Genomic DNA, 27,813 nt, shown 5'->3' with positions numbered 1-27,813 from the left:
ACTCTTTCCTTGGCAAACTTGCCTTAACACTTAGCAAATCACTTTTACTACTATCATAAAGAAATGTAGAACAAATTAGTCCTCCTACCTGCTAATTTTCCTCCTTTTGAAGTTAACAGGATCAATTAACACTTTCGCCATTAAAACTGGGAGCTTCCATAATTTTTAATTAGTTTAAGAACATGATTTCAATATGAAAAAACCCCTATGTTATTAGTAACCAGTAATTCAAAATACTGAAAAGCTCCATGTTAAAGTATTGCTAAACTTTTAACAGAAATGGTAAAATGCCACATTCGCAAAACCAATTCTTTTTCTTGGTGAAAATAACTATCATCCAGGTACAGCAACTAACTGTCCTTTAGAGAAAAATCAGTATTACCAGAAAGAAACTTGGAACACTTAATTGGTTGTAGGTTACTGCAGCTCACTTTGAGGTGATAAATCTCATTAATACTGTTCACAAAACACCTAAACCCCAAACTTCATCAGAATTTGACCCTCCATCTCTGGTGCCAAGCAGAACAACTGGCCAAAGCCCTGAGCTAGCTGTTCTACTTGGGCCGTGTTCTGAGCAAGGGTTTGGCCCACATGGCCCCTCAGAGTCCCTTTCAACCTGTACGATCCTATGAATCCATATCTTACAAGTTGCAAGGGAAGGGACAAAAAGAAGAAAAAAGAAAAAAAAAAAAGAGAAAAACTTCTGGCATAGGCATGCCATGTGATAGCCGGCATGCAAAGCAGTGTTCTTCAGAACAATATTAAAGCCAGAGAAAGAAATAAAAACAGGAGCATTAAATACAGCAGTAAAGCAAGCATTTTGGGGGGAGCAGGAGAAGTGCACTAAATATTCCTTCCCCCGTTTAAGGCCCCGATATCACTTTGTTTGCTGCCCGTTACAACACAACATCAAACCAAAACCTTGAATTTGACGTTTGCAAATGCGAGCAACGGCCATAGTCAGCAAGACGTGTACATGGGCTAAAAAAGTCTACGTATCTTCTTGGAAAAAGTGAGCTAGAGTCAGAATTCCAACTGTAAACTATTAAAATTATCAAAATTCAAGGTAACTCAGATACTAACATCACTCACTCAGCATGCTTTGTATAACTAGTTATTACAAAGGTTATTTGAGATGGTTTTGAATAAAAGTGATTCCTTCATGCTTATATCCACCTTAGTCCTCCATGTAAAACTGCTAGATTTTCTATCTCTAACTTCACAGAGAAATCTCATTTCAAACCTGTGATGTTAAGACACAATTCTGAGCAATAAACACATAACGTATGGATTGAAAGAGAAAGCATTATTGACAGATGATTTTTTCTGAATATCTGAGGGAATAATAATTTCCCTCCATGTTCAAATAAATTCTGGTTTTTTCAATGAAAACTAAGAGAATAAGAACAGTATCTTAAATAAGAGGAAAAAATAAATAATGAGGAAAGCATGTGAATGACATTAAAGTATCCTTTGAAAACACATTTTTGTTAGCAATTACAAAACAGTGATTTTTGTCTCTATCTTGAATGTATTCTGCCTTAGTTTCCTAACCACACAAACACGAAAGCAGTTATCTCCAAGACAAAATTGTTTTGAAAACTGCAACAGAAGTAGTTTCCAGTTTACTTTCCAATAGAGCAGTGGTATCTCACACATAAAGAATGCAATACTTAATAGGATTTCAGTGTTTTTGAATTTCATCTTACTTTCTATTCTTTATTTAATGACCAGTTTGTTTTGAGACTGATGCAGGATATGCAACAAGATCTCAACGCTTTCAGAGAGTGACGGATAGCTAGCTCTGTATTCTAATACAGTAGACAGCTGGTCATATAGTGTCTTGATTTATGTCAAGCATTTACATAAATCCCGTCTTATGAATTTCATCACTATAAAATCTCCAGCTGTGAGCGCTGTATATGTGCAATAGAATGCTTCTATGGATTGGCTTCCACCCACTCCCCCTCACTTACGAACATGTAGGTTATATTCCTATCCTATTCCTACTTATGTTACAGTGGAAAAAGAAAAACAGGTAAAAGAAACAACTTCTACACAGACAAGTCCTTTCCATGAGTAACTTTAAGGAGGTTTTGTTGTTGTTTTTGTGCTTGTCATACATTTTGTAATCCAATAAAAGTCAATCATATGCAGAAAAACTGTTGGGGTTTTTTGTTTTGGTTTTGGGGGAGTTAATTTTCTACCGAGAAAAAGCCAGCCTCTGAGAAACAACTCTGTGAAGACGACAGGGAAGGTCGTGCTTCACTGCAGTGGTGCCAGCACAGGTAATTGCACCACAAGGAGTACAGATCTGGTCCGGGTTCCTCAGGCTTTGATTCAGCATGTGAACCATACTGTAGATTAGACCAAATTGCAGTCTGGATCCTAGACTGACAGAGCAATATCCTTGCAGAGGATGTAAGATATAGGAGAAGCCACAAAAAACAGCTCTGAAAGTTAGTTAAGTCTGGTTTTCACAGGATGGACACCTGATTTTAGACTGCAACCAGAAAGCTCTTTTGCTTTAAGAGCACAAACTTCCAGTATATTTCTGAACACTACCATCTCAAAAATAAAAAGCATTTACAATTTAAGTTTGTCTTGTATATTTCATAACATGAATGCAAAGCAAATACTAGGATAGAAAGATCACCGGGTACACAAACGCTGTCCTTTCTCTCTCAGGGGCATTTTACTTGAAAACAGCTATGTTAAAGTACTAATGTCAAAGTTCCTGTGCTCATAGCTTTTCTTGGAACAACATCAGGTCTTTGAACTTGTTCAATTTGAAATTACAAAGCAACTACTAGACTAAATGGAAGTTGCATAACCAGCCTGAAAGACATTTAAAGTTACATATTTCACAATGTTTTTTAAAAAGCACATAAAATTTTTAGACCAGCTTCTTCAACGTCTTTGTTACTCATTTCCAAGCTGAAATGTTCCTCTGCTCCCAAGTGAAAAATGGGTACGTAGTTTGATTCTTTACTAAAATTCTGTATACTTTGGAAGAAAACATTAATTTCAGATTCACGCCTTAATAGAGCACTAAAATAACATTCTTCCATTCAGACTATTGCCGCTTACTTTTTATTTTTTTAGATAATTGCTTTTCCATGTATTTTCAGAATGCCAGCACTTAGCAGTTCGGCTAAGTTAGGTTTCAAACACTTTCTAGTTTCGCATACAAGATAAAGCATACCTGACAGATAGTCACTTAATCCTCTACAAAAACTTGATTTCTTTGCTTAAAAAAAAAAATCTCTGCACAGTTAGTGAACAAAGAGGAAATTTAAAGTGGATCAAGTGGCTTTCTGGGTAGGCAGCAATACTCCCTACATAACTTTTATACAACCTGGAAGAGCAGTAATCTTATTTGCTTTTATAGTTTGTAACTAACCCATGCACAAAAATGATACTTCTAGTGGAAGAAGTGTAATTAAAAGCAGTGATTAGCCAACTCACCCCTAGATATACAACAACAATGACCCACTCCATAGCAAAAGGACTTCAGACAAATTCAATTCTCCAGCAGATTTTGAGAGATGTTTATTAGTACTTATTGGAGTCTAAAAAAACCCACCAAAAATCCATATCATTTATCCATAGACATCTATTCAGATCTTTAAGCATGCTCTAATGCATACATTACTATAGCCACTATGCTGGTAACAAGATAACATTTGAACTGACTCAAACCAATGCCAGGTTATAGTTTGATGAAAGGAATTTTATTTCAGATTCAACTCTTCTAATTGTCAGCCTCACTTCATGAACATACACAAATAGATTCAACTGCATTGCAATACGAATAGCAGATTTAGTCCGCCTGTAAAAATAGACAGGCACACTTTCCCTCTTCTCCTCCCCCATCACTCACAAGCTCTGGTGATTCCCTGCTTCCTCCACAGGATCTTAACATCTACAGCTTCAATTGCAAAAAAACGTTATGTAAAATAAATGTTTCAGTTTTGCCTATATTAAAGATATCTTCGTTTCCTCTCCTTGAAAACGTTCATATAATCTTTCCAATTTTAGATTGAATTCAAACTTGAAGTATGTTGCAAAGCTTAATGGAAAGATCTTGAATCTAATTTCTATAAACCTAACATCAGGAAAGAGGACAAATTCAAAAACCAAGCAAAGCATCCTTAAAAGGAGTGTATTAAAATGCATGCTATACATTTATCACTATTAGAAAAGTATATATTTAAAGTTCTGTTCAGTTCTGGTAGACCCAAGTTAAAAACTAAAAAAAGAAAAAAAAGCAAAAGAAGGGACCCATAAAAGCAGCAACATAATTTGCAGCCTGGAACAGTGACCATATTAGGAAATCTTGAAAGAATTGAGTTTGGCTCTAAATTAAGAAAGGAAACCAAAGGATAGAATGGCAGGAATATGTAAAATAATGACTGGCACAGAGCTATTTTTCCTAATACCTCACTTCCTCTCATAGACACCCCCCCCCCCCCAAAAAGTACTGGCCAATGAAATTGAGGAATAAATTTAAAATTAATGTGTAAATAGCTTGTAAACTGCAAGTGACCATTGTAATAAAGACTGCAAAAAAAGATTATATACTTATGTAGGAGTTAACAAGACCAACAGCTCCACTGTGAAGGACCCAAGCGTTCATGGAATACAATCAACCTTTCAAAGTTCACACCAGACCAATTGATATGGTCTAGGAAAAACACTCCTATGGGCTGGATGTTCCTTAATAACCCACTGCATGACATTTTTCTACGGTTGTTTTTTGTTTTCTTAATTAATCTTAATCTGTTATGTCTATTGCTGATTACTTTTACGCACATGTCAGATTAAATGGACCATTTCCATTCCTGGCCTTCAATCCAAATTCTTCAAAATGTGAAATATTTAGCTTATTCTTAACCACCATTGCCACTGAGATTCTTTCAATAAGTATATTTTATTTATTTTTTGTGCAATCAAGATATTTTATTTTTAGCTCTGGTAAATGGAAAAAAAAAAATTAACTTTCAGAACATTCCCTTCCTTCTGCAATTAAATGATGAAAACAGAACTAAAATGTAACTGTCAGATCATGTGTTATTGCAGTACTGCTTCATTACTTTAAGAATGAGATTTCAAAACCTTAGTGATCATTTCCATGCTGAAATCCCTGAACAGTTTGAGAACTTGGATAGCCTTTTGTCACCCTACCATCAGTACATTAAAATCTCGAACTCTTTACAGACACTGCACAATTTTCTTTCATCTCCTGTTTATGTATTTGAAAGAATAAGAAACATTTTTGGTACAAAACAGTATTCCTATCAAGAGTTCCGATATTTCAATCAAACCACATTTTCTAGTGAAATAAGAAGCCCTGCTTCTGGAAATGAAAACAAGAGGAGGAAATAAAAGAGGCTATGTATCCTTTCAATTCAGATAAAGCCTGAAGTTTTTAAATCGTGAACCGTTACGCTCTTTACAAATAAAGAGCCTAACTTTAACTTTCCATAATTTGTAACCCATAACTTATACACAAGTTTTTAAACTGTGACTTTAACAAATGTCAGAAATGTACTTAAAAACCATTTGTGCGAAGTTTTGAAGCTATTAAAAATGGAGAGTTATATTCCTTTTTTCATTTTCTGTGATATCTGAATTTATTTTTAGGCTTTTAAGGGAAGCCTTATTTAAAATAAATTATAAAGGATCTCCCATGCAGAATCTAAAAGGATCTATAGAGCATGTACAATGGAGATTGTATACTTGTATACATACTGTTGATCTTCATGCACATTTATCCTGCAGCATAATGTTAAAATAAGTGATAACTGAAGAGATTTGGAAAAAAATTACAAAATCAAATTATAAAAATCAAGAGTTTCAATACTTTGTCAATCACTTTCTAACAGTGTCTAGTAATTAAGTAAAAGAAATTTCAAATCGTTGAAGGTATTTCAAGTTCCCACATTTAGTAAGCAAAAATATAAAATGCTTTCTGTTTAAAATACTTTGATTAAACTATTTTACAAGATGTAAATAAATGCAATATGGGCACCTTTACTATTTCAATCAAAATATTACTACTTCATAAATAAAAGGCCTCATGGTTACACAAGCCACAATCGCTAAAAACAGTGATGCCCAGTTAGACCACAAATATAAAACCTAAACAAAAAAGCAAACACTAAAAATGGAGAATCAACTCTTACCCATTCTTGAAATACAAAACATGTGCTCTTTGAAGTCCTGTTTCCAAGAAAAAACCAAGTTCTTGTTCATGTGCAGTGGGCCCTGGCTTAGGGCTTCTGTTTTGTATATTGGCATTAATTATCTAAGAGAACAAAAGAAAAAGGAAAAAATGTATTTAGAAAAAAAAGATGTTGGAGAAATCTTTTCATTGTAAGCAGTGGCTAGTAGAATATTTCTATCCTTACCTTCATTCCCACCTAAATATAAAACTTTTTGCTCTTAGCTATACCCTTAAAGGTAAAGTCTTCATGAAGCAGAAATGCCGCTAAGAAAAATTTTATAACACTTTTTCAGAAAATTTTTTGAAGAATGGTATACAAGAAAGAAGTATATGAAACAGCATATTTGCAACCTAATTCAGTAGCAGGAGGTGAGGGTATTCAAAATCTAAAACACTGCTAGTTTAGGAAAGACTGCTGCAGAAAGCAGTGAGAAGATGTGAAGTGATCTCTAGACTGATGGACCAAAGCACTAACTCAAAGCACTGGCACAGGCTGGCCAGAGAGGTTGTAGAGTCTCCTTCTCTGGAGATATTCAAAACCTGCCTGGATGCATTGCTGTCCAACCTGCTCTAAGTGAACCTGCTTTGGCAGGGGGGTTGGACTAGATGATCTCTGATGTCCCCTTTCAAGCTCTGCAATTCTGTGATTTCCAAAAAACAATTTAGAAATAACTTAATTTGTATTACATCAACATTCAGAATGCTCTCTCAAAATGGAGAGCTATCAGCTTTCATCTGCTTTCATAATCACCGCACATAATCTACCAGCCACTAAAAGATAATAACAAAACAAACAAAAAACCCAAACCAAAATAAACCCTCAGAAAATGTGTATTTTTTAAAAAACAATGTGAATTACTTGTCTTTCCCCTTCCTTTTGCTTGTGTGACCCTAACTGTACCTAATAACCCCTTCAAAGACAACTGTCAAACGACAAGCCTGAGGCTTGCAAGCAATAGGTCTGAAAAAGAGGGTCAGATTGATATTGCTAGCTTGCTTCACTCTTATAGTATTCACAAGCCAAATAATAGAGCCCAAAGTGTACCGCATTTTGTCTAGACATATCTCAAAATCTAAATAAAATGCAATAGTGTGTAACTCCTAGAAACAAAGGGTACAATAGATATTGTTTTCTTTAAAAAAAAAGAAAAAAGAAAAAAGAAAAAAAGAGTATTTATAACACTTGAAGGGTTTCTGCTAAGTGGTAAAAACCAGAAGACAAGGTTAACAGTGGAAATGAAAGCAAGAGGAGGAAATAAAAGTGCCTACATATCCCTTTAAATTCAGATCAAGCCTGAAGCTTTTAAATCATGGAGCGTTACGCTCTTTACAAATAAAGACCCTAACTTTAACTTTGCATAATTCAGAATCCATAACTTAGGGGGAAAAAAAGAAAACAGTAACTTGCCTAATATTCTGCAGAGCTGTTAGGAGGTTATATTTTGCCTAACATGAAGAAGCTCAGCTATATCAGCTTTCATCAATAAAACCCAGGTCTCCTACGTATCTAGTACCTTGGATTTTAACAGCAACTGTAGTTTCATACATAGAGCGAGTAATATATTAATGAAATAAAATGACAAATGGGCTTTCAAGTCCAAGAGCATTGTCCTGATCCAATTTATAGAACTATTAAGATTTATCTGAAGTTCATTTATATGTTAAAATCATATGTTTATCTGGCTACTATATCTGATGATTTTTTCATTGTCCCACGATCGTGCCTATTAGTTGAAGCAATCACACTTTCAGTTACTATTCTGAACACCCCACTGATATGTCAAGTATCCTGATGACAAGTACTATGTTATTTCAGAATTTTATCTTCAAGTAGTTTTACGAAGAGGATTTAAGAGCAGTTAAGTTATTGGCTCCAAATAAGAATCAACAAGATCAGCTTTCAATCTTCATAGCTTCATTTTGTATTGAATTATTTTTAAGAATCATCTGAAAAGTTAGTAAGTATATACACACAATGTACATATTCCGATACGTGTGTTTGAAAGACACCATAATCCCATGTTCATAAATGAACTATCATAGCATAACAAGAGGCCAGAGATCAGCATCTTGAACATACACTGTAGTTCAGAGGAGCTGTGTCCCTTTTAGACTACTAGCACTCTTTTCTAAGAGGTCAGAATGAGAGAACAGTCAGAAGGACAGCTACCAAGTATCCGTTAAGCCACACTAATTTATTGTCCAATTGTAAGTGTGCACTGAAGTCCTAAGAAAACAACCATCGGACATCTTTTAGTTGAGTTTCCAAACTGTTGGTAACACCACATCAAAGAAAGATGAGCCACACAATTCTTCAATTAAGCAAATCATCTCAGCTTACCCTTTCTATCTCCTGAAGGTACAGAAGAGCAATATCCCCAGCCTTCTCGTAGCATGTAACAATTTCTTGTTCACGGTCCACATGAAGGTTGCTAGCCGAAGAAGAGATTGGCAACTTCTCAAGACAGAGACCTGGGGACAAAAAAAAAAAAAAATTAAATGAAGCATTAACAACTAATGTTGTATAATACTATCCCTAAAAACCAGTCTAGGCTTCTAGGCTAAGCCCCTTTGGTCAGAAGAAACAAAGGGGAGAAAAAAACCTACCAAAAACTTATGAAGGTATGGTCCTCTTATTTATATACTTGTTGCTGTCTGTATCAATAACAGTGACTACTCCTTAATAATTCTAAAACCAGAAGCAGCAATTTTTTTAAAAGTAATTTTGATTTAAAAGACATTATGACAGTCTACCACAAAAGCACCTAATGTCTTTCTATACTGGTTTTAAATTACTCAATACTTCACTTTTCCAGAGTGATCATAGAAACCAAGGCAGGGTGAGGAAAGACACTCAAGGCAGTACTAAACTTAGAAACTGTGCAAGGCAGAAGCACATATACAAACAAATACATTTGCAAAAAAATAAGTGCAATTTTTGTATTTAAATGTAGTAAGAGGTAGCTCACTCTCATAAAGGTACAGAAGTCTTTTCTTCTCAGGACTTATCTAACAAATATACTATCTGGTGCTTTGAAGGAAAAAAAAGTCCTTGCTTGTCTAAAATAAAAACCCAAGAACTCTTACTAATCAATGCTATCTCCTACACAAGCCACTTCTATTACAGTCATTTCCAAGGTAAGTAGAGAAAATAGCTGGAAAGGACCTCAAGAATACTAAGCTATTTATCTGACAAGGAATCAACCAATCCCAGACATTTGTCTAACCTGTTCTTAAAAGTCTCTGACCATAGGGATGCCCTTGCCTTCCTACGCAAGTTATTAGAGAGCTCAACTATTCTCACAATTAGTATTTTTTCCTATGTCTAGATCTCCCTCCCTAGATTAATTACTCCTAGTCTTCTTCACGGGGAGATTATGCCTTTCTTTACAAACATTTTTTTCAATGTTTATCGAGAGAGAGAGAGAGAGAGAGAGAGAAACATGCTGCCAACAAGAATGTCAATTCTCACTCATTTCTCTTTTCATGCTGCTTTGACAGCTAATAATTTTTATCTTCTCTGGACACTCTCCAACTGGTTACCTCTATCTTGACTCACTCTGCCGAAACTGGATACACGGCTCCACTTGAGCCTCAATGGCACTGAGCACAGAAGATGAAAGACTTCCTGGTTTTGACACAGGATACTTTTTTCTTTTTTTCTTTTTGAAACAAAAAAACAAACCAAAGCAAATTTAAATGAACACATTCTCAATTCATCACCCATGGCTTTGAGAACCCATTGCCAGAGAAACTAAAACCAAAAACAACAAAACACATTGTTCTATATTGGGCAGATGTCTGTTGAATGCCAGGTAGTATGAAACCCCTGCTTGGAGAACAGTTTATCAAAGGATTTCTGCCAACCAGTACTGTAAGGTGAGGACAGTATGTTTCATTGTAATTACAACAGTTTTCTTACTAAAACAAATTGGGAAGACACAGCCATGGAATCTAAAGTATATTTATTGATAAACGCAAAACTATGCAATATTTGTGACCTCCAGATTCTTTTAAAACATCTATTAAGTTTCAGTACCTCCCTGTAGAAGTATAACTCATCTGTCTAAAAAAACATCAAGCTATATTTCTGGTTTGAGAGGATGCCTTATGTCTGTATCAGTTTGTTGGCGACCTTTACCTTCCAATCCACCCTTTTACCAGCACAAAGAAGATACATCCTACAGCTCTGTTAGCTAGCTATACACCCAGTTAAGATAAATGCTGTCTCCAGTACTAACTGCTCTGCTAAAAACAAAGTAAAATTCAATATACTTTTCAAGAACCTACACATTCTTAAAGCGCAGCAAACAGACAAGCAGTCTATCTCTTAAAAACCTGCCAAACCTGAGTACAACAGACACTGGACTTTTCTGACAAGTTACGGTTTTCACCTAATGTATGTCTAAAAATTAACTATATTTGAAAATAGTCCAGAGTAGCCTACGCTAATATGCTTTCTTTCGATTTTTCAATCAAATAGCAAATAGCCAAGAAGATTTTTTGGTAACTGTAAGTCATACACCCAAAAGCAGCAACATTAAACTACAGAAAAAGGTCAGTTATCCTGCTACTGCAGTAGGCTCAAACGGACGCTCTCATAAGAAGATCCAAACGTAAGGCTGATGGCTGGATAGAACGTTTGCAGTGTCCTACACAAACACCTTCAAAACTCAGACTTAAAGGTGACCATAAAATACAATAAATGAGCGACAATAAAAATGTCAAATGACTGAAAGCACCAGATAGTTGGTAAGCGGATCACTCCTCCCCACCCCTTCTCTCCCATGACAAGCACAGCCAGTGCCCCACAGTAATCCTCCACTACATGAAGCATATTACTCAACTGGTTATTTGTAGATTTGACTTGGATTTATTATTTCTATTTTTATACTTTATGGCCACAAGTATAATCTTTGTAATCTGAAAAACTCACTACAACAACATCCTCTCATTTTAGCTGAGAATTTTCTTTAAGATATGAAAGTACCTCAGTGCTCTGCCAGGAACTTTAAGTAATGCAGAAGTTCAAAATTCCAAGTGTCCTTTGATGAAGTATATAATACTATTTCTTAGAGTAACTTTATTATACAACTAGTATTCACTGTGTTTTTCCTGTTACGTTTATTACAACCCAGGAAACTGTATATTTTAGGCATGCAATGCTCTGGAGCAGGAAGTTCATTTGGAGAACTATCCTGAAATGAGCACTTAACAGGATGGTTTGGACACTTTATTTGTTTTGATGACACAAGGAAAAAGTATAATTCAAACATATAAACTAGAAGAGAAACCCTGAATAAATTATGATTTCTGTAACAGGTTAAAATTAGAGCTACTCCAGACTACTCATTTAGGTTTTTTCTTAAGTATAAATGAAATTTAAGAAATAATCTATTACTTAAAAGTATTATTTAATTTAAAATAGATATAAATAGCAACATAGCAATAATAACCAACCAGTTCTTTGTAAGAATACTAAGAGATGATATAAAGTTAATTAAAATAGGGATTATTATATTAGGTCCTCAAAAAAACCCCCAAGGGGTAACATACAGAACTGAGAACCACGTGAATTTCAAAGAAATACATATTGTCCTAAATTATGTGCTGAAGACTTTTCCACGTATTCGGACAAGTCTGTTCTCCCCTTTGTGCTTGTTCCCACATCTGCCAGGCAGGAATCTCTGCTATTCTCCCTCAAGAGGGCAGGAATTTCTTTAACTGTTTATAAATGTCTTTGAGATATTCGGAAAAGAGGTACACGCTACTGCTATAAAATATTACTGTGTTTGTTGTAAAGGTCGTAGCTATTGATTTACTTAACTTTTATTGGCTATTTTGTTTCATTCTGCATTCAAAAATATCACATCAATTGCTATCACAAGTTGACTTTGATATTCATGGCTTTTAAGTTTAAGCCCTTCCAGTCAACATCATCTTCAAGTAAAAGCTTCCAACAAACTGGGTCAGTTTTATTTTGGGAAGACACTTATCTCATACATATCTAGTCCTGATATCAAGCAAGATGACTCCTGAGGGAAAAGAAAGTGAGAAGCAGTGAAATGAATACGAGTCCTTACTCATTAAGCTTACATGTTTTGCAAAGTAACTAAAATTGCCTGTCAAAAGAATAGAACAGAAAAAGAAAAAAAACCAACAACCCAGTATTTGGACAAGGAAGGAGCATTCCTGATATTTAATTTACATGAAAACTTGCGAAGGTTTTCTTTAAATCTTAAAAAACTTTACAAATTATCTGTATTTTGTAAAACATTCGGAAACCAAACAGTAGATAGTTTTGTCACTTATTCCGAGTGGCATTCGTGTGTCTATGGTCTCAAACCAGTGGCCAAGGTTATGCCAAGTAAACTATTTCATTTTTTACAAATACAAGAGTACACCAGCCCTACCACCACATATGCATACACTGACCACTACCCAAAAAAGAGGACTCCTTAGTAAGAACAAGTTACAAACTAATAATTTTTAAGTGCCTGTGCAATATATTTGCTTATTCTTAGATAACCAACTGGTTTTATGTTACGGACAATGACAGTAATTACTTTTCCTTTACAAACCACAAAAAAAAAAAAAAAAAAAAAAGCAGACTTGTAAGCTCTTTAGGAAGTCTGATTAACGAACTTGTGCATTTCATTATACAGAGTAAACCAAAAAGTACTCTAAGGTCAAAAGGGAATCCACAGCACAGTTCAGATCTTTACCAAGTACCCCTACCACCCAGACCACTACCGAGACCATGAAAAAAAAACAACCGACCAACCCAAAAACAAAACACCAAACCAAAAACACAAGGCTGAGAAAAACCTATCACATTTACTGCATTGTGTATCTGAGGATTTTCCACTATGCCAGCCAGTACTTTGTCTGTAAAGATTTTAGAGACCAGAAATAATGGATCCTATGGTTTATCTACTGTTTTCAGTAGACAAATCAAAGGACAGAGGAAAAAACAGTGAAAGACTATTTTATACTTCAGTAAGTAAACATGCTTTTGCAAGAGAGGGACTCACATCAATAGATAAAGATTTCTGGTTTTGCTTCCTGTTTTCCTTAAATGGACACACAAAATTCAAGTGTGTTTGAGCATGCAGCACTTGCTCCTCCCTATACGATATGCAAAGCAACACTACTAAGTGATCCAGCTGCTGTAAACATAAAAAAATCTTTCCTCTCCTTTTAAATAAACTTAATATTTAGCTTATATATTTAGAACAAACAATTATATAGACTATGTCAAGCATTTATTAGCAATTTTAAAAGAGGAACGGAAACAATCCAAGTTACTGCTATCAAGGAACTCCCACAGTTTATTTCTGAGCTTAGACCAAACACTGCTAATCTCACTGAAGGGACGGACTTATTTCTAGAAGTCCCCAATCAAAGACTGTGACTCGCTTGCAGCGTTATTTTAGAAAGCAGAGCATGAATTTTCCTCCTCTTCAATTCCCTACTGGTATTTGTAATATAATTATTATAAAGGAAAGAAGGAAGAGTAATAATAGAGAATAGGGAAATATATTTATAATAGACTACCTCTTAGTTTCACAGTTACTGCAGATACACTGTCTTAGTAGGAATTGCCTATTTCTTTAAATAATCTCAGGAAACATACACAATTAATTTCTCTGATTTTTCAAGTACCTTTTATTGCCCATCCCTCCATGCCAAGACACAGGGAAAAAAGTCTCCAACAACTGTCAGGATGCAGGATCTGCTCTATGGCTAGTTTCATACCTAACTGGCTTTCCAGAAAAGGCATCAGAAAGAAGGTCAATACTCCCCTTCTCTCAGCATACTTGAATTTAAGGGAAGCTGCTCTGGCTAGCTACTCTTAAACACAGACTACTTACAGAGAATTAATTTCCATTCTAGACAACACCCAGAGCAACATAAGCACAACCTTCCAGAGCTGAAGACAGCATTCTATCACATATGTTCATCCTGCAATGTCATTTCATTAGTACAGCTTTTCTTACACCAGTTATGGTAGTGCTTCTAAGCGTCTTGAAGTTTTTCACAGTTAAAAAGAGAAAAGAAAAAAAATAACAGGAACACTCATCTCTCTTCTGAAGCAGACACCTACTTGTTAATCCAAGCAGTCAATAAAACCATAACGATATTTTGGTATTTCTTGTAATATTATCTGAGATAACTGTTGTGAAATGGTCACATTTTTCCTCTAAATGTAATGACATTAAAATCTTTGTATTTTCTTAAGAGTACAAAACAGACTTTTACAATATTTTTAAACAGAAGAGATCAGTATTTTCACATATGTGCTTTTTCTTAAGAACTATGTGCCAGCCAATTCTTGCTTTACTGTACGGCCCTTTGACAGACCAGCACCTTCTAGAGGGGCTGAATGAGTTCCAACATAGAGCCAAAAGCTGCGAAAAGGGCTGATAACTGTTGTAGATCCCAGAGTGAGTGAATCTCTCTCTGATGAGCCCTTCCCAAAGCAGAAGAGCTGCTCATCAGTATATGGAGCGGTCATCAAGGAAGCTGTTCGCTCAGGAGAAAGGAGACGCTTTAACTATGGAATTTATACTGGTTTTTTGTAAATCACCAGGATTGCTCCTACAAGTACCTCTGAGGAAAAAACACCAGGATCTACTGTGACACCAGTTCTTCCTGCGGCATGAGAAAAAAGGCCAGAACCACTAATTTTTAATTTTGGTCCAACGTTTTCTCCATCTCCTCACTCTGCCAAAGGCAGGATTCTGAAGAAATTCTAAAGATTTGGAAGAAAGATAAAACAAGAAAAACCACACCACAAAAACGCTCAAGTCCTAAAGAAATCTATTTTAATAAGAAGCATATTACTTTCATTCAGTGTTTAGATTTCAAATACCGGAGCTCAAAGCAGCACTGAGGAAAGGACAAACTCCTGGGTTCCCCCACCAGTCCCTGCTCCAGCAAGGCAGAAGTCATAAAAATAGACTGGGAAAAGACGTGCTTTAACAAAGTCTGAAGTACCTATGGCACAGGCTTCCTAGACATGGTCTGCAAACTGCTTGCTGAGGGGCTGCAACATTTGCACAGCAAGGTAGGAGAAGGGAACTTCAGTTGAGTTCTTGACCCATTGCCTAATGAGGCTAGAGATCCCCGGCAGAATTACCAAAACAGCTCTCATTTAGCATTCTTCCATGAAGAGCTGCTTGGTGTCTGCTGACACAGGCTAGCAGTGCACAAGATCCCATTACAATCGTATATGATTAAAGTTAAGTGCAGCATCTTTTGCTAGCTGCAAAGTAGCAATTCACATGCACCTGACCCTTTACTGAACCTAATGAGTATTTCCGTGTTTCTGTAAATAGAACTAATTAATAGCCAATCATTTAACTTGGTAAATGCAGCATTAAATTTGAATATGGGTCAGCAGCATTAAAGCCAGTCTCACCTTACTCGACATATATCATCTAAATATAAACACAGTTATTTGAACAGGCAATATGAGACGCAAACTGGCTTGCAGCAATAAGGCTACAATCCTGTAATGTCACAGTCTAACTTACAGATGACATCCCTCACATACTTAACAAGAATTTGTTACTGTAATACAACACAGCCATCTTGACAGATACCTGGAGTCATCTACTAATCTATACACTATAGTAAATATAAACACAACTTCTTTACTAAAATCAAGTTTACAAAGTTGCAGACTTTCAATGTCAGACCTGTAAATTGCTATGCTCACCTATAAGCATTTGTAGAAAGATTCCCTAACTTGTAATGCCAAGTATTATAAATTCTTTTAATTATGTCTTTTGACTTATGCAGCAGTATCAGAATCATGTTATCTAAGATTTCAATAAGGTTATTTCCTAGTTAAATATATACTAGTTATTTCAGAGTTACTGACAAGTTGCTCCTCCCCAAATTAACACCTCAATTATACCACTGTGCATTCATCTCATGTCTGCTTCCATAAGCAAACACAAATTGCTTAGAAACGTAGGAGGTATTGCCATGCATAGTATTTGAATAATGCCTATGTGCACTTTCCAGTATATTACCTCATTCATATACTGCTGAAAACTTGCAGAAATTTAATTGTCCTGTTCCCAGAGGCCATATCCCTAGGAGAATATTAGCTTCAGCCATTATTAAAATGGATTCTAAATATATGCTTCTGTATGGTAACAGCATATACAGATTTTTTTTCTCATTGGTCTGGCAAGAGAAGGGAGTAGGAAAAGTTGGAGCTAGCTACACAAGCCTAATATGAAAGAGGAAAAACAAAGTCAGACATATACAGTCTTTAACTACTTCTTTATGGATTCGTAACTTGTCTTATTTCAATTCTTCGTAAGTTAAGATTTTTCTCAGTTTCAGAATTTCCTCAGTTTCAGAGCACTGCCAATTAAACTGATCTAGTGAAGAAAGTAAACAAATGGAGTAAAAATTAACTTCTCGTAACAAGGGAACCTTATCAGAAGGTAGTCTAGGCAGATACTTAAATATCAAGTATGTAATGCAGTCAGAAGTGTGCAAAACCCCTCTACATTTTACTTTGAGCCAAGACTTGCCACCACAAGCTCAAGGCTGTCCTTCCCTCCTCCTCCCTGTCCCAGCCTCACTTCTTAGCTTTGTTCTTGCTGCATAAGACAGCTCTAGCAACAAGTACCGATGGTCAAGCTACATCTGCGGCAGAAGGAAAAAAAATAAAAAATCTGCTTTTTTCTGTACTGCTTCTTAAAACTTCATTTTAGAGGCATGACCCACTCCTACTACAAAAGAAGGAAAGGCAACAGCTTCAGGGAGCCGGTTTCAGCAACATTCATACACCTACTTTTAGGCTAACACTCTGCCACAACACAGTCATGCAAACCTGACCATCTCCTCAATAATGTCCTCTGTCTGTAGCCATTTTTCTTTCCCTCATCACACCCTTTTGAAATAAAGTGGCACCTCCAACCATAAACATTTCGCTACAGAAAACTGTTTCATCGGATACTTCTCCACTTTTGTGTCAAATATAACTACAGGCAGATGGGGGAAAGACTAACCAACAGATCCAAATAAGTATTCTCATGTTTTTGCAAATACTTCGATTTGAAAAGCTCCAACATTTCTATGTTTTATATGACATTTTAAAATTGCCCCACTCAATTTCTTCAAGTCTTTGAATCTAAGAAAATTCTGTATTTAATATCAAAGCTATGATTTTATTAATACTCTATCCTACACAGCACCTTCTACATACACATATAGAGTCATTACTCAGAAGCACAGCATCAGTATTGGCTCTTTTCTTAAAGCAAAGAAAACACTAGATCTAATCCAGAACTGTATTCTATTGGCACACACACACAAAATCAGTGTAAGGTCAAAAAAGTGTGCCTGTCCATGAAGTTAACCACATAAAAGACGACCATGCTTCACTACACTTCAGCTTTTAACTTGTAAATTTGAGGAAATGGTGAAGAAAGGCAGGAAAACACCAGAATTACACTACATTTAGTGTACTGTGTGGCAGTTACCTCCTCGCAATTTTTGCATGAGGGATCTCTAAACAGCGCTGAGTCCTGACCTATGCTAATCAAGTTTCTGAGGCTCTGTCTCATGCATATTCACACGGCTAGTATACTCTCCGCTTTTTTAATGCGCACAGCAGCAGACAACTTTTCCTCAGACCACTCTTACACCTTCTTCTAGTCAAGACAAGGCATAAAACATCACTACTAGCAGTGCTTTTTGCCGCCAGAAGCCAGAAGAAAACCCCAAAACCAAACAACTTGTCCTGTTCCTTGAATATCTTTCCAAAGCTTTGCTTTTTTTTTTTTTTTTTTGGCTCACCGTTATAAACAACTGCCCATACACTTTTTGGTCTGATGAAATACAGCACTTCCTTTATCACCAGAGTAACAACTTCGAACATTTTCCCTACGAGGAGCGACAGACAAGAACCACTTTCCGGCACTGCTTGGGCACTGAGGCCCTGTGACTCCCCCCACATCGCCAGCTGGCAAAGAGCCACGTGTAAAGGAAATGGAAAAGATTTCAAAGGTAATTTGATAGGATTCTTCTTAGAATTTTGTTGAAGTTTTACAATGTTGCATTTTGACAAATCTATCAAGAAGCTTTCTTTGGAAGATCTGAAGCAGCATTTCAATAACTAGACATTTCCGAGAAAAGAATAACAATCATTTAATCTTCCTTGCTGGGTTTGAGAGCCTTTGAATCCTTTGCTTGACTTGCTATCATTCCATATTATGCCCCTCACTTATATTCTTCTAAATATGCTGTCCTCAGCTAAAGCTATAAGCAGCACAGAGACTTAAAAGCATTCTTTTAAAGATATATATGCATTTAATCATTTATGTAGTAAAAATTTTGAGGACCCTCTTTGTGACTGCACTGCAGGGAATAGATGGCTTTAGCTCTTTGGTTTAATGACGGTTATTCCAAGTTGAAGACGGTGGGCATGCAAAGACAGTAAATTTCATGTTCTGGATTATTTTAATGAAGACTTTTGTAATGCAGCCTATTGTAATTTTGCATCAAGGTTTACAAACAACCTCGATGGATAATGCATTTGGACACACTCACTCTGAAGAGTCTGAAGAGGTAGTAAGAACTTTCCTCTTTTGATTTTTATCACATCTTACTTTCTAACAACATAAATACATACAGACATAGATTTATATATGTGCATATACACATATATAAATATATACACACACCCCTCCACAGTTGAGCAAGCATTTAGGGATCTCACTTCCCCTGGTGTGTTCCAATTCCATTTTCTCTCCCCACAATTGTCACTACCACTGTTCCTCTTCCCCTTCTTTCTAGCCATCAGTAGATAAAACTTCAGCAAAATTTAGCTTGAACCTGACCTTGGACCTATTTTTGCACTTCATTGCATCCATACACACATGCTGAATCTTCCTTTACTATGAAGACCAGAAAGACATACTTTATGTTCCACAAGTAAGATGGGACATATGCAAAAGCAGGTCATTTCTAAGGCCTTGTTGTGAACTATTAAATATCTAGGGGTACAGCATTACATGCTCATTTAAATACCCTGTAACAACTGTAGAAGAAGAAACACGTCATCTGAAGCATCCCACTCAATCTATCACCTCGGAGGTTACAGAATGAAAAAAAAAAAATGAAGGCAATTAAAAACTACCATTAGTTATCTGCCCTATGTCTTTGTCAGAGATAAGCACATCAGTATCAGACCACCACACAATAGCATACAAGACTGCAAATCCACTGGAACTGGATTTGCCCCAAACTGGATTGAAATGGGGCAACTAAAACGGGTATCTTTCACTGCCTCTGTGCAGGCTGCCACACTGAACGGTGCAGCTGGGCTGATGCTTGCTAACAGGCAGCACAGGCAGTCCCTCCTCGCTTAATAACATGGTGCTATGCTCACAACTGACAAAGAAATAAAATCTAAATACTCAGAAGAGTTTTATCTTTATATAATCAGGTTATCCTTGAACTTGCAAGCAGAAATACAAATCCCAGTGAAGCACAAAATCCCTGTAAGCATAACTTGTATTTAGTTGGGTAATACCTCCAAGCCTTAATCACAACCTCAATCGCCTCTGAAGAGTCTGAATTCAGACTGAAAACTTTTGTAGCCACTCTTACAAGGAGAAAGAATAATTTCCAGGGCAAAGGGGGAAGACAGTGAGAATTAAATGTACACTGATGGGTAGAAACATCCACTATTTAGCTGTCAATTACTCTAAACTTATCTAGACTTTGAATACTAAATTTAAGACTGCCCTGTGATTTCTCCCTCATTCTGGAACACACAGAAGACAATATTCTTGCAACCTGCTACCACTTCTATTAAGCTCCCATTCAAACTGGAAACATAGTAGCAAAAAAAGATCATTCTGAACAGAACAACAAAACTGCAATAGTTTGCTCAGTTTGCTCAGGTAAGCTGGTAGCCAGTCACCCAGTAGAAGTGACCAAACTAATGAAGTCTGACCAAGATTAGATCAGGCTTGATACGACAGATTTCAATGTTTAAATATAAAATTTGAAATCAGAAGCAAAAAACCCCCCACCATGTCTAGGCAGAAGACATGCTGGTTTTCTCCTTTTTTTTTTTTTTTTTTTAATAAGCTGAGTCTACAAAACATTCCAGGGTAAAAAAAAAAAATAAAATATATATTTTACTATTTTCTAACACATTATTTTTACATTAAAGTAAAGTTAATAATGACGACTTAATGTTTCAATTGTTATATATCCTTATGAGGTCAAACAAAACAGCCAGAAGAGTTGAGCTCTGGGAAAAGATTCAGTTAAATTACTGAGATTCCTTGGTGACACAAGCAAATTTAGGTGCTTAAAGCTGATCAAGTCCAACATTGCATTTTCATGGAAAGATTATGACAAATTCAACAGACATCCTCATAGATTAAAAAAAAAAAAAAAACCCACCACAAAAAAACACCCCAAACAAAACCAAACACCACAACTGAAAAAACACAACCCTGACTGGAAGTCTACCCATACCAGACATTGCCAAAAAGCCCCGACAGATGCTGTATGAGAGAATCTGGCAGATTTACGCCATATATAAAAACTTCCCATGTACTCCCTTCCCACTTTAATCTAAATACTGCCCAGATTTAGGAAGCATCCTTTTGTCTCTGCTACCAGTTAGTTCTCTTATTCCTTGACATCTCTACAGAGATTGGTTCATGTTTGTCATTATAACGCTTACTAGAGGACTGTGTTGGTGGAAAACAGTCACTTTTTTTTTCAAGACTAATGTTAGAAACAATCCTTGTCCAGTTGTCAGTGAATGCTATTTAAGCCTCTCATAAATTGTGTTTGCTGACTTTGACACTCCTCTTGCCATAACAAAAAGTACATATGCACACCAAACCCAGGCTTAAAGACAGCAAAGCAAACATTTAGACACAGAAAATTCTAATAACCTATAGCATACAAACTGCCACTTTCCTCAACACACTGACCCAGCTTACAGTCTATTAATGAATTTTCTAAACTGAAGTGGCACTGCCACCTTAAGACACAAGGCCAGCATTACAATTTTTACTACTAGACTAATAAAAATTTTTTTTTAAATTAACTTCATGTTCTGAGTTCTTAAAAAGAAAGATATTCAGGTAAGAAAATTCAAAAATAAAACCGTGCAATGAATGCACTGCTTTAAGTCACTTTATAATTTTTTTAACTATTTTTCTCAATTAAGTAGCAATTTAGTTAAGCAATTTAGCTTAAGTTGAGCACTTTAATATCCAGTACAAGACATCATGGTGAATCAAGGTTCTCCAATTCTGTCCACAGCAACTGCAAAACTGTACTACTTTTGTAACTCTAACTTTCAGCAAAAATGATAATGCTTTTAGTACCTAGCTACAGTTATTGTGACATTTACATATGGAAGGCCTTTTAAATACACACTTCGAAAAATGTGATTGGGTGACATCACAGTTAAAATATTAAGGTGGTAACAGTCTTGTCAACCTCGCACAAACTCTGAATAATTTAAAGGAGCCAAGCCATCCTCTTATTTTATGTAAAAATGAGGTACTCCACCATTGTGTTGATATGCACGCCAAAAAATTCTTTTGACTTCAGAAAAGTTATGAATTAACTTTTTAAGAACTATTTCCATGTTATTATACTGGAAAGAGCAATCTTACCTTTAGTAGAATATGCTTCAGCTATCATCCGTAGCCTATACGGTGGCACTGCAGCAAGCTGCAGGTCATCTACTCCAACTCTGGCATATGTGTTCAGAGCTTCTTTGTAATCACCTTCCACATAGTTTAACTTGGCCATAATTAGGTTAGCTTCTTGTAGGAATTCTGGCTAGAAGGAAAAGAAATAACAAAGGTATTTTTTTTTTCCCTGAGAAAATACACCTAATTCTTTCTGATAGTTATTTGGTCTGTTTTCTGTATATTAGCTGCAGAAACCCTCAGAGCAACAAACCAACAAAATTCTGTCTTGATGTAGTATTTGGGAAGCTTGCAGTAGAGGGTGAATTCACAAAACCTTGCTCCACCAAGCTACTGAAAAGCATTACCAGTCATTTTATATATTCACATATTTACTTACACATACACCAGAAATACCTCTCAGTCAGAATCCAGCTTTGCCAGAGGACGAAACTGTTTAAAGGCAGCCTATCATTACAACCCCTCCAATGACTTTTTTTCTACCACCACCAGCTCAGTTGAAAATAACACAGCAGTAAAACTTAGCGATATGCGTTCCACAGCCTACATACTTAATTCACACAATTTCAAAGTATCAGAGAAGAAGAAATGACTTGAAACAAGGAATCATGGAAGGATGAAGAAAGAAGTGGAATAGAAATTAATACTCCCACATATCACAGGAAACAAAACATTACAGATGATTCTAAAACAAGGTCCTTTTGATCTCTCAAAAGATGGACATTAAGTACAGAACAGATATACTGATGTAGTAGCTGCAACAATAGTTCAGTAAAAGTAGGGCCAGAATGGTTAAGAACATCAAAAGGTTATGACAGAAAATGCTCTCAAGTATTAACCTCACTTTCCACACCTGCAAACATAATTTAAGGAACCTTTCCTGAATACTTAAGAGACCATTACAGAAATTTGTGAAGTATTTTGCATTTTTTAACAATTCTCTTTAATGCACTACAGAGAACAATATAGTTATATACTCCAAGAAAAATTTCCACATAACAGGTTCTAAGTACTTCATCTAAGCATCCCAGAAGTCCATGACAATTTTCTTATTCTTCTAATGAAACAACATTTGAGTCATTTATCCGAATAAAAATACACAAAGAAACAAAGAGCCATGAAATAACATAGTGCTGATGATGTTCTGGAAATAGCAATGATAATAAACCACCACACAAGCACTTTCCACATCTTTCTCTATGATCAGCAGAGTAGTCCAGTCAATTTCAGCTTTTTTAATTCTTGCTCTGATTGACTTAACGTACCTTTAGGTTTCCCCTATCAAGCGCTGCCGTGAGATGTTTCCTGACCTCAGTCAGCTTTGGCCGCGGACCCCGTGGACTACTACTCTGTTTAAGAGCATTTTCCTTCAAAAATTGTTCTAGTTTGGACTCCCCAAGAAGAAGTTCTGCCATGTCATCTGTAAATAAAACCAAACACATGAAATATTAGAAATCATTTTATTCCACTAAATTTCAGTGGATGCAGCCATTGCTTGAATTTTAAATACAAACTAACCAAAACAAACAGTGTCAAGTATTTAGATTTAACACAAGTCATGTGGTACTTATTTTTTAATTTATCTTTTACCTGCCTGATTCATTGTAGAATCAAGCCTCCTGTGTTCTAAGCTATAGTGAATCAGAACATTAACCTGAAGTTAGTATTCTCCCCTTCCTCCTTAAAAAGCAATACTTGATTCAAAAGCCTTATGTAGCTTTCTGAACATGACAAGATACACTTCTGATATTCACTTTACAAGAAAAAAAAACAAACAACCTTAAACTGTTACTGCAAATTTGAGGTTGATGAATTTGACAACCATGGTCTGAAAGACAGAAAATTAAGACAACTAACACATATCATCTGTGGCACTCCTTTGCCCACCAAAGTTTCTCCTGATACTTCAGCTATACTGATCTCATCTCCAGATCAGACAACACCAAATAACCTGAAGTGTCACTCTACATGCACTTTCTTAAGAGCACCTTTATGACTCTTCACATGCGTTCTGTTTTGCCTAAACTGTGCACCTTCAGCTCAATTTACCCTTGTGACAACAACGCACTCTGGATACATCTTTGATACATGCTCACCAAAAATGTCGGTTCCTTGAAAGATAAGGAAGGGTAAAACAAAGTATCTCCCTGGTGCACCATTTTTTTAAGAGACATTTGAAAAAACAATGACACTCACCATCTTTCAAATACATATTAAAGGCATACAATTCCCAGTTAAAAATTTCTAACACTCAATAACACAGCTACAGTATAACAATGAAATCTTATTACACACTAATTGCCAACCAAAAAAATGTTTGTATTTACCTATTCAATGCTCATATGGTGAATGGCACAGTTTGACATGCATTAGTAAGTCCATCATACAACTTGCACATCCCTTAACAAAGGAGTTCATCAGTTTATAAAATCTGACTGAAATGTTTTCATCTCAAATACCTGATGTATAGTTTAAAAAAAAACAAAGAAGAGAAGTTCTGACAAGTATAAAGGCTCAAAGCTTGTACACTATAATATTTCAGATGAAGCTTAGGGTATTCTGCATCGAAGGTTAGCTAGTCTCCTTGCACACTAGAAATTTAACAGTTCTGAACAGAACTAGAATGAGAAGGTTCTGATCCCATCACCTCCTTGTCCTTCCAACCAGTTTCCACAACGTGCTTCCTAATCTTCCCAGGGCCTGAGGCTAGGCTGATCAACCTGCAGTCCCTGGATCTTCCTTCTTGACCTTCTTTCAATGGCCATATTTGTCTTTTCCAGTCACCAGGAATCACCCTCGATCACCAGGACCTTTGAAAAACGACAGTGTCCTTGCAATGACATCGCACTTTCAGTACTCTGACACAATTCACCTGGGTATCAGAGACTTGCATATGGCCCCTTTGCCTAACAGCCATCCTCTGTCAGGGCATAACGCTTCACTCCACAAGACTTTTCCATCAAATGGAATATTTTTCCTTCGATACCAACAGATTTTCTGCAACCACTGACACAGTATACCAAAAAGGACTAACGGTACAGAAAATTGTTACTTGCTCCAATAAGCCAAATTTCCCAAGAGAAGCAATATGCTAAAACAAGGGGGTTTTTATTGTTAAAGATACTCAGTACCAATTTTGTTACAGTTTATTTTCTGCATGTTCTTTCTTTTCCTTCAAACAGAAATCTTAGCAGCTTGCATAGCTTCGGTTTCAAGCTACAAACTAAACACAACATTACACTGACCAAATCTAAACCTGACATTTCGGACTAAATCCCCTGTTACAGCCTTTTTCCAAATTCCACATTTCATTAGCACAGCCACAATATTACTGCAAACAAATAGTAAAGTCAGATATTATGAGCAACATTACCCTGCTCAAACACAGCTTTAGCATTGCACTCTGTAGGACTGCACTTTCTCCAATTGTTCCATCTCTCCAGAAATCAAATAGCATAAACTGCATGCAGAGAAGGGACGGCTGGTTTTGTACATTGATGCAAGACAGGTTAGCCTTTGGCGTAACCAGTTTAACACATGCTGTGTGAAAGGGTCTCTGAGATCAGAGGCCCACTCCAAACTCACAAAACTGTGTGTCAGAACATGTTCACAGGATGCAATTATTTGCCTTGCAAAGAACAGGTCACTGAGGGGTCCCTTCACCACAGGCATTTTACTAATAATATCCAGAAGACTCCAGAGAGTGTTACAAGTACACAATTTTTGTTTATGAGCCTCTTTAAAAAGCTGATTAAAAAAAAACAGTGGGCCTTGAAAATAACACACGAGGTCAGCATAGTAATGACCTACTTAGGAGAAGAACAAGGAAGATTAATTTTGCTAATTGTATTTTTAAAGCTAAGTGGTGACTTAAAACCAAGAAAAAATACATCAAACTGTTTACTCTAAGTTTTAAGGGATGTGCAAATAGATACTTGCTCCCTTATCTATGCTCATCAAAAACAAAGTATTTCATTTAACAAGCAACATTCATCTTTCCTTTATTCAGTTTAACACTTTGCTGAGCAAACTTAATTTCTAAAGAAGGCTGAGGAAACATGAATGTCAAACAGTGTCATTTAGATTCCATGCTAAATCCAGGGCTTTGGTTCAGGAGCTGAAATACGATCAAGGCTGTTTGCAATGAAAAGAGTGAGGTCTATCATTGACATTCTTCAACACTTCAAAGAGCAGAACTTCAAATGTGCCAAAGAAAAAAGTACCACACGTGCCTTCCCTCTCGTATGTGTTCCTTTAAGTAGGTCTCAAAAATTCTTCTGGCCCGAACTCCTGTAACAAGCATTTCTTTAATTAACTTAAATATAGCAGATCTATCTTTATGGAGAGACAGGTAAAAAACACAGCTAGACTGTGCACCAGCTGCCAGAGGTGTTTTGTTTATATAAACTGCAGAATTGTCAGGGAAGCATGTGAAACAACTAGTTTGGATGGTTAGAACAGATTAGCAGATATCTTGAAGAACAGGTTAGACACTAAAGAAAAAGAAAATAAACCTTGCACTGTCAGGTGTGAAAATGCATTCCCTGAGGCATGCAGATTCTTAAAACGAAGTGCTGAAACCATTCCTATTACTGAAGGGAAAATAATTATTTTGCCTGTATCCAAAGAACAGCACTGGCACACGCAAGAGCAGAGTGCAGCCATACTCCCCTCTGTACTCCAGTTGCTCGACAGCTGCACCACAGAAAGAGAAATACCACCTCTAGAAGTTCCAATTCTCACCCATTTGTGGGGCTGCAGTAGAACACAGATCTGTAGACACAGATCCAGCACTCTGCAGAAAGTTTGTAAGATTATTCCTCTCTTGTACACAGCAGAATTTCTCACACTGGGGAACATAAGAGGAGAGAAACAAGAAGCTGCCTCTGGAAAATTTAATTTAACCTCTCTCTCTCTTTCCTCTCTCATTCTCCCCCTTCCTCCTTAAGCTAAGTCTCTTCTCTCCGACAACAACTTGAAAAAATATGATATTGTCTCTAAAAACAGGACATAAGCAAGCGCAAAGCTGGCACATAACCTGAAACTATGCAGACACATTAAGATGAAAATTCAAAGCAGTGTGTAGCACCCAGATATTTTGTTCCCATTCTTGATGCAAGTTAGAGAAGCTAATGATCCATCCACTAGCTAGGGACAGTCACAGTGCAGCAGCATGTATTGCACATACTTTCCTTCAGAGGAAAGGTGGGAGAGGAGAAAACAACAGCCGCAACTTACACACAGATCCGATTAAGCTTCAAAACAAAGCTGTTCTTCTAGGTCACTCGCATACAGCGCAACTCAACCTTTCCCTGTACCATTGCTATATATCATGAGAGATAAGAGAAACACCGTAAGAGAAACAGTTACTGTCAGGCTGGCTTTCGTCACAGAGGCGCTGCAGTCGCTCAGCTGCTGGTGACTAACACTGGAAGGCAACAGGTCACAGAATGCAAACTACTAGAAGTAGTAACTAGAAGTTACTACAAAGCAGGATTTTCTCATTTACCAAGTCACTCATCTGCTAAGTCAGTCGGTGGGGGCCAGACATTGGCAACAAAATTTTAAATCAAATTATGACTGAGAGAGTGCTTTATTAACAAAGCACTGGCTCAAGGTATGTCACCCATTCTGTGCCAGTAAGATCAAGCCTCAATGGTGTTTATAACAAAATTCCAATGGACGTTTCTGAAAGAAACCATTTATGAAACCATAGCTCTAGCAGAGTTTTTAATCAGTTCTAGCTATCCCTTAAGACATCCCGAAATAACGTAAGTAGTGTTTGAGAAGAAATTGCTTTTCTTTTTCTTCCAGCACAGTATGAGTGATCTAGATTATATTCTGTGAGACACTTTATAAAGA

General features: G+C 36.4%; 1 protein-coding gene across 2 annotated transcripts in view; it reads right to left on the bottom strand.

Moving 5' to 3' along the window:
- TTC7B (tetratricopeptide repeat domain 7B) overlaps positions 1-23,370 on the bottom strand; it is a 129,219-nt gene extending 105,849 nt beyond the window's left edge. Inside the window, exons 1-4 of one of the 2 annotated variants that reach the window (XM_009885595.1) lie at positions 23,217-23,370; positions 21,913-22,081; positions 8,571-8,701; positions 6,189-6,310 (exon numbers count right to left, since the gene is read on the bottom strand). In XM_009885595.1, coding sequence (XP_009883897.1) covers positions 6,189-6,310; positions 8,571-8,701; positions 21,913-22,081; positions 23,217-23,366 — 572 coding nt within the window. In that variant the 5' untranslated portion in view covers positions 23,367-23,370. The remainder of the gene's footprint in view (positions 1-6,188; positions 6,311-8,570; positions 8,702-21,912; positions 22,082-23,216) is intronic. The other variant, XM_009885594.1, reaches the window with a different exon arrangement.
- Positions 23,371-27,813: the final 4,443 nt, after the last annotated feature.

Source organism: Charadrius vociferus, unplaced genomic scaffold (genome assembly GCF_000708025.1).
Source record: "Charadrius vociferus isolate BGI_N301 unplaced genomic scaffold, ASM70802v2 scaffold355, whole genome shotgun sequence".
In the NCBI taxonomy this organism is placed as follows: domain Eukaryota; kingdom Metazoa; phylum Chordata; class Aves; order Charadriiformes; family Charadriidae; genus Charadrius; species Charadrius vociferus.
This window is presented reverse-complemented; position numbering and strand designations above follow the sequence as displayed.